Below are 8,486 nucleotides of genomic sequence, written 5' to 3'. Positions count from 1 at the left end.
CAAATTTTTATCATTTTTAAGGGCACCAAATTGTAATTTTACCTTTACTAAATTAAAATTTTAAAAAAGTAAAAATACAATTTCTCTATTTGAATAGCCTATATCTTTATAATTTTTAAATGATTAAATCAAATTTTTATCATTTTTAAGGACACCAAAGTGTAATTTTACCTTTACTAAATTAAAATTTTAAAAAATCTAAAAGGCCTAATGGCAAGGCCCCTGCCAGCCCCCTGGCTACACCTTTGGATTCAACCAGTCCGATGCCATTTTCCAAATCGATTTTTTTTAATTATAATAACAGCGCAAAGCCCAAACAACGAACGTGACTCGAACTCAAGTCACACTTGGGGCGATGAACACCCTTAACTATCAGACCATCTTATAAGGTTCTATTTTGCTTGATATTAAATTACCATTTTATTTCACATCTACTTCCTCGTTGCAAGGAACAAAAGGATGCAAGGTCCTTGCATTGTGGCAACGTTTTCCCACACCTCAATTTCTATCTTTGCTCTAATCATCTAATACGTCCATAAAACTATTACTACACGTTTGGTTCGCTGTAATTGAATAGAAGCATAATAGTAATTCAATTGTTTGGTTGAATGGAATGAAATAGGACTACAATAGTATTCTTGTGTTTGGTTGAATGGAATGATTTTGTAATAGCATAAGGAAAAAAACTAAAATGACTAGAATACCCTTAGTAGAATTTTTTTTAAGTAGATGATTATTGTTATTGTTATTAAATTTTAATAAAATTATTAATATAAATAATAAATAATTTAATCATATTTTAACATAATTATTATTAAATATAATTTAATAAAAATATATAAATTTAATAAAATTCTTAATATTAAATATTCTTATATGAATTCAGTAATTTAATTTCTTAAATACTTTTATAAACAATTTCAAAATTCATTTGATAGAATTTTTCAATACAATTTGCGATCTTTCAAGTTAGATATAAAATTTTTATGACCAACTCGAACTTGACATTACAATCGATATAATATTTATTTTTAAAATTTATAATATTTATATTAAACGATATGATTTATTTCAAATACTTCATATGTATATTCAAGTTATTGAGAATTTTACAAAAAAAAAAAGCAAAATAAAAATTTTACTGATTTAAAGTTTACATTTATCAAATAGTACAAATTAAATAGATAAAAATTAATCTGTAATGGAATGGGAGTAGTTACATTTAAAAACGAAATACCATTGATTTTCCACTCGAAGAAACTACGATATTCTATATTATATATAGATCTGTACAAAGATGAAAGATAAAACATAAGCAAGTTCATGGAATTTTCCCAGCAAAGAATAAGTAACAAAAAAACCTACCTTTATTTTGGCCAAAAAAAAAACTACCTCTACATTTTAATGAAAAAAACTACCACCCTGTCCTTACACCTCTTTTGTTCTCCTTTCAACTTCAAAGGTAGGCAACTTTTACCTATACAGGCCCAGTTTTAGCTGGCCGGTGGCAGATGGCAAGTTTGGCAAAAAAAGAGAAAAGCACGATCATGGGTTAGTCTTGCGAGGTAGTAGAATACTCGAAAAGAAGGCATTTGGAAGGAGCAGATTGTAGGAGCACACGTAGCCGACTTGTAAGCTAGTAAATCAAGGTCCATTGCATAGCCATCTCTGAGTCTTTTAGCTGCATAACTATAGAGGCCTATAAGAGAGACGGATGGAAATATTAGAAAACAAAATTCAACAATGGTTAATGGCTTTATGTAAACCTATTGAGCCACATCCAAGTGATTAATAAACACAACCAAAGCACCCAAAAGCTGTTCACAATGGTGTTATGGCCACCTTCTTATCCATGCATTGATTCACTTGAAAGAAAGAAGAGCTCTTTCAGTAATATTGACTTGTGGGGAAAAGATAATCAAGGCTGATGGAATGTTATTTACCTGCAGACGTTTACCAAGCTGGACTTCAACTTCTGTACCGAAGGATATATTACTGGCTAAAGATTTGAGAGGATCGGCCGTAGGATCAACAGAGAGCAGACTAGGGATTTGTGGGGCATACACTAGCCTCCATCTGGCTTATGCAGGCCAACCTTATGCATTCCCTACTACACTGGACAACTACGTTGTTAGACTGATGGAGCACAATTGGCAAAAAGTAAACTATATGATAGATTCAACTTTCTCATTCCATATCAAGCAAATTTGCACAGCATGGGGAAGAAAGATATTTCAGTTTCTGAATGGTCTAACTTTATCCTTCCTTAACACACAGGCTAATTCATTGTGTAAAGCAAAAATAAGAAATTATTTGATTATCATATTCATTAAATGTTAATGTAGAAGAGTAATGTAGAACGCATAGGAGATCTTACTTGAGTTGCCACAAGATTCACATCACCATTCTCAAATGTTAAAATGCCCTTGGGTTTAATCCATTTGGGATGAGCTTGGCCATTCAACTCGAGTTCCCCACTAACAACAAAGTTTAGAATCAAAGGATAAACTATCCTCAGTTCTAGTCCTAAAACAAGCTTCAAATCACTAAGGCGGACATCAAGACTTGGTTTAATGTTTACTTGTTCCATCTCCTTCTCTACATCAGCTGATTTAGCTGCACAAAACAATAAATGGTTAACTTGGATGATCAGAAACAAATAATACAGACAAATTGACATGCAGGCATAGATAAAAGGCTGTACTTTCAAAGAAATTTAGTAAACATAAATTGGTATATCCTTCATTTCAGGAAATTGAAATTATTTCTTATTCTCTTTAACAAAAAAGCTTCACCTCCTCATTAACCACCTAATTTGTGCAGAAAATAAGAACAAAAGCTAAAGATAAGTTTAAGTTCAATAGGATCGAAAAGTAAGACATCCTAGTTTTATAAATGAATAGACCAGCACATATACTTATCAGTTCAATGAAATTTCACCTATAAAAAATTTCTTAAATCACTAAAAATTTTATTTTTGTTTTTCTTTCATTTCTTGTCACAATCAAAGTATCCTATCTCTTAAATTTTGGCTTCCATTTGAGGTTTCTAATTATTGAAACACAAGAAGTAAATACAGTATAAGAGATTTTGCCTTGAATCTCTTTCAAGTTATTGAAGAACCTAACTGAAGGCAAAGGTCACCATTTAGCCAGAATGACCCCAAAACCAGATATGGAATGACATGGAATGACCCGAAAACCAGATATTAACATCTACCACATCGCATCATCAGTTGTAAATCCACTGGTTTTCCAGGATTTAGCCAGAATGCTCCATGAGCACTACAATTCAAGGCCTTTTCTCGACTCAAAAGCCAGCAAGGTTTTAAACAATCCAACTTAATACAAAAACCAAAACATGAACTCCAACAAATTTCAAGAAATGCAAATAAACAGAACTCAACAAGAAATGCAAATTTCAACAAATTTCAACAAATTCCAAGAAATGCAAATAAATAGAACTCCAACAAATTTCAAGAAATACAAATTTCAAGAAAAACGAAATCGATTTTACAGAAAAGAAAAGAAAAGAAAAATAGGGAAAGAGTGCGAGCAAAGTTTTGTTCTTGATAAAATGGAGAAAAGAAAAGAAACGTAAAGAGAAGAAAAGAAACCTACGAGAAGAAGCAGAAATCAATGGAAGGGAAAAAAATTACCTTGCAAAATGGAAGGGAAACATGCCAAAATTGGAAGGGAAAATCGGATCTCAAATCGTAGGTTGTATCCAGATGAGTTAGGAGTGGTAATTACTCTCTTTAGTCTCTATCTGTTTGTATGCTTAGTTTACTATCTAAGGGGCATTACCAGTATTTCATGACTGTGGAAATGAATAGATTAATCTAGGGCACAAAAACAAAGAAATCTGATCTTTTTTTATCAGCCAAGGGGTTAACAAGGAAATCAAACAAGAAAATTTTTCATCTTTTCAATCGAACATGCAATAGAAAAGATTTGGACCAGAAAATAGAAATCATAAGAAGAAGCAGAAATCATAAGAGAAGCAGAAATCGATGGAAGGGAAAGGGAAATTACCTGTGGAAGGGAAACGTCGGAGAATCGATGGAATGGAAGGTAGATGAGGGCAGAGAATGGAATAGAAAATAGGAAACAAGGGCGGAATCCCTAATCGCCGCTTCACGAGGGGAATGGCTATTACAGCCAATGGAGGTAACAGCCACATAACCGAATCGGGACGTAATAGCATTACGGGCAACCAAACGCCCGTTTGGTGGTGGGCCCGCTAAATAGGGGGAATGCATGCCTATTCCCCCAACCAAACGCCCCCTTAAATTCATGCAAATAGTGAAATATATTTTTACGGTGATCTTAAGCTCAATTTAAGATATATTTAGTTGATTGAATCTTACATTATAGTTCATAATATTACGATTATATTATTTGAATTATTAATATTTTAGTTATCTTCTAATCTTACCTTCTCAAATAGTCATAATATATAATATGACCCATTTCTTTTAAATTTTCTTAAATTACGAACTTAATTTTAAAGTTTTGACCAATTTTTTATTTATTATTATAATCAAATTAAGTTTTTTTTCTCAAAAAAAATTAAGACGAATTAAAAACAAAAGTATCTTATTTTTTCTTATCAGTAAAGCAATAGATATCATACTTTAAAATTAAAATTATTATATTTACTCTAATAATTTATTTATTAGTATATTAATTATGGTTGGTGATGTAATCACTTTTCATGAATTATTATAATTATAATTTATAATTTTCTTCATCATCATATATTTACTTACTAATATATGAATTGTAATAAAAAGTAAGAATTGTAATGATTTATTATAATTATATGAAAATTGAGACTAAAAAATATTAAAGGAATTAAAGTTGTTAAAAATATATATAACAAGAACAATTTAATAAAATGTGTTTTTAGATTATCTTACATTCTGTCAACTAAATATCTGAGTGTTACATTCTAGTCGAATGAAGTAACATATCACTGATAATTTTATATTACGAAATGTAATCTTACATTCTTTGAATCAAACATCCCCAAATACCTAAAAGTTAATTGCAACAAAGTGGGATAAGTTACAATGCACCAAAGTGTTGGATTTGATAACATTCTATGAGAATGCTTTTTATTTAAGGGTGGAATATTATGGACAAGATTATGTTGGGCATTAAAATCATTCATACGATTTGAGGTAAACGCAATAGGCAAAGTATTCTCGTAGTATTGAAAGTGGATATGCATAAAGAATATGATCGAGTTAGATGGGTTTTAATTAGAAGTAGAGGCAGATCATCCATTAATGTATCAATACAATGTCTTATCAAGTATTGTTTAACAGTAGCCCTACATAGATGTTTAGACTTTGTAAAGGTTTACGTCAAGTGACCTTTTATTCTTTTATCCTTTTATATTGTATTAGAATATATCATCTTCAATTTTTTTATAGGTAGAGCGTGGTTAAGAAATTCAGGGCATTTGGATAAATAAAAAATGTTCACCGGTGTAAAATAGACAATATTTCGGTGACAGCTGTAAGGAAGACACCGGAGATAACAAGCAAAGTTGGCAGCAAGGAAGATAACAACCAAAGACAGATAACAGTAGAAGATAAAAGAAAACTTGGTTTATGTATTGCATCATAAAAAATTACTCTTCCAATGTATACAAAGCACGATTTTATAGACTAATAAAGAAACTAAGCAAAGAGCTCAAGAAACTGACTCAGATGCTTAACAACTTCTTCAACAAACTAACTCATCCAAACTATTTTGATATTGTTCAACATTCCCCTTGCTTTCTTATTTCCTTACCCTCCATGATCAATAACTTCTCTGCATCTTGAATGGAAATTACGTTTAACTTGCTCCTCAGCTCAGTGAAAAGCGATGCAGGTAACGCTTTTGTTAGAATATCAGCAATTTGAGCTGCTGCTGGCACATAATTCACCTATAGCCGGTTTCTCAGAACCTTTTCCCTCACAAAGTGAAGGTTTAGGTCTACATGTTTGGTCTTCACATGCTGCACAGGATTTGCAGCCATAGCTACCGTACTAGTGTTGTCGCACCACACCTTGGGAATGTTGGTTAAGCTAATTCCAAAATCATTTAAAACTGGCTGCAGCCACATAACCTCTGAGGAAGCATCAATTAGACTTCTATACTCAACTTCTGCAATGGACCTTGAAACTGAACGTTGCTTCTTTGAACTCCAAGACATAAGATTGGCCCCAAAAAATGTACAATAACCCGAGATAGACCTCCGATCATTTGTATCACTTCCCCAGTCAGCATCGAAAAAAGTAATTAGAGAACCACAAGTTAAAGACAACATGACCAACCCAAAATCAATGGTTCCATGTATATGCTTAACCGCAAGCCAATGTTCAATACAAGGTGACTGCATAAACTGAGCAACTTTAGTAACACTAAAAGAAATATCAAGTCTTGTGTGACAAACATAAAGTAATGCTCCAACAATGCTTCGATAGAGCTGAGGATCATCAAATTTCCCCCATATCTTTACAAAGCTTTTGCGATGCAACCATAGGTGTGGGAGTTGGATTACAATTTACCATATTTTCCTTTTGTAAGAGTTCTAAAACAAATCATTTTTGATTCAACACAAGTCATTTGCCAACCTTTTATACTTCAATACTAAGAAAGTATGCAAGATAGTCAAGATCTTTCAAGGAGAATTTAGCATTGAAGTTTTGCATTAGTCAATCCACTTCTGCTGGAGAATTGTCTATGATCAAAATATCGTCAACATAGACAATAAGATATAACAAGTTGTCTTTGTCTTGAAAAACAAACACGGAAGAATCTATCTTTGAGTTTGCTAAGCCCAATTAACTAAGGTAGTCTTTACGCTTGGAGAACCAGCTTCTGGGTGCCTAACGCAGCTCATATAATGCCTTGTACAACTTACATACTAAAAATTTTCCATTCGAAGTTATTTTCTCAAACCCGGAGGCTGTACCATGTATACTTCTTCAAACAAATCACCTTTAAGAAAGGCATTATTGATGTTGACTTGACGAATCTACCATTCATTCGACAATGCTACTGATAGCAAAACATGAACTGTGGAGGTTTTAACTATCGGGCTATAGGTTTCATTGTAGTCATGGCCGACAACTTAGGAGAAGCCTTTCCCAACCAACCTAGCCTTATGCCTTTTAATTGTTCCATCGGCACGTTTCTTGACTTTAAAGATCCATTTGCACCCAATTGGAGTTTGATTTGGTGGCAGAGGCACAAGCGACCAAGTACTATTATCTACAAGTGCTTGATATTCAACCATGACAAAAGCTGTCCACTCAGGTAATTATAAGGCAATACAAACATCAGGTGGAACGTTCTCATCAATAACTGCAACATTTACCTTAGGTTTGAAGGTGCTTACTTTACTACGAGTCACGATAAAATGAGTGTTGGTGGGCACTATGAGAGCTAGTGAAAGAAAGGAAGTCTCATTTTGCGTAAACTCTTCTCTATCATCAACACGACCATCTTGTTGCGGAAAGGATCGATTCGAGAACTCCGATATGACTACAAGTAAATTGACCGGAACGAAAAATAAAGTGAACACAAGGATTTACGTGGTTCGGCTTTAATGCCTACGTCCACGGGCAGAGGCGAAAAGAAATTTCACTATAACAAGATGAAGATTACAAGTGTTTTACACTCAAGACACAACCCGAGAACCTCACAACTCTCAACCCCTATAGAAAACCCGAAAGCTAAAATCCTAGCTTTCAAAGAACAAGCTTTGCTCTCTCTTGGTTTGGGATGATTAATATGGCTAATGAACCTCTCTATTTATAAGAGAGTTCAAGGACATAATTGTCCAAAACTTTGGCAAAGATTTGTGGTTGAAAATGGACACCAACAACCATCCACTAATCCACTACCACCAACAACCCACTACCAACAACAACAATCCACTACCAATTTTAAGCCATTTCTTAACAAATCTCCACCTTGGCTTGAAATTTACCAAGCTGAACATCATAGTGAATTCCTCGAACTGGATCACCTCTTCCAAACGCCTCTCTGGCGCTAATCAATCCCGAATACCTATCAAGTCCAAGCAATGCTTGAACTTATATGCAGGGATCACCTTAGTTAACATATCTGCAGGATTCTTCTCGGTAGCAACCTTGCTGATAACAATGTCACCTTGCGTAACATGTTCCCGAACAAAATGATATCTGACATCAATGTGTTTGGTCCGTTCATGAAACATCTGATTTTTAGTCAGATGTATGGCACTCTGGCTATCGCAAAATACAACAGTGAAATCCTGTTGTAAACCCAAACTGCTTACTAGACCTTTCATCCACAATGCTTCTTTCACTGCTTCTGCTAACGCCATATATTCCGCCTCAGTCGTAGATAAGGCTACGGTAGACTGTAACACAGCTTTCCAACTAATGGCTCCTCCAGAATAAGTGAAAACATAACCCGTCAGAGATCTTCTTTTGTCCAGAT

At 33.7% G+C, this 8,486-nt stretch overlaps 1 protein-coding gene across 13 annotated transcripts; it reads right to left on the bottom strand.

Moving 5' to 3' along the window:
* Window positions 1–1,216: 1,216 nt before the first annotated feature.
* LOC107918367 (protein TIC236, chloroplastic) lies at window positions 1,217–4,326 on the bottom strand. Of its 13 annotated transcripts, none has more exons than XR_001690074.2 (4): window positions 4,035–4,291; window positions 1,944–2,616; window positions 1,803–1,865; window positions 1,217–1,699 (listed from the first exon to the last, which is right to left on the bottom strand). XR_001690074.2 is itself a non-coding variant. In XM_016847909.2 (3 exons), the coding sequence occupies exons 1-3, from the start codon at window positions 4,204–4,206 to the stop codon at window positions 1,637–1,639; spliced, it is 474 nt and encodes a 157-aa protein (XP_016703398.2). In that variant the 5' UTR covers window positions 4,207–4,285; the 3' UTR covers window positions 1,217–1,636. The 13 variants fall into 13 exon arrangements, 3 of the variants coding, with proteins under 3 accessions (XP_016703398.2, XP_016703397.2, XP_016703399.2); XR_005922958.1 differs by lacking the exon at window positions 1,803–1,865 and having other exon boundaries at window positions 1,944–2,115; window positions 2,378–2,616; window positions 3,659–4,288; XR_005922959.1 differs by lacking the exon at window positions 1,803–1,865 and having other exon boundaries at window positions 1,944–2,110; window positions 2,378–2,616; window positions 3,659–4,286.
* Between the last annotated feature and the right edge of the window lie 4,160 nt (window positions 4,327–8,486).

The sequence above is a fragment of the Gossypium hirsutum genome, chromosome D13, assembly GCF_007990345.1.
Source record: "Gossypium hirsutum isolate 1008001.06 chromosome D13, Gossypium_hirsutum_v2.1, whole genome shotgun sequence".
In the NCBI taxonomy this organism is placed as follows: Eukaryota; Viridiplantae; Streptophyta; class Magnoliopsida; order Malvales; family Malvaceae; genus Gossypium; species Gossypium hirsutum.
The sequence above is the reverse complement of the archived record's forward strand: the minus strand, read 5'-3'. Positions and strand labels throughout refer to the sequence as shown.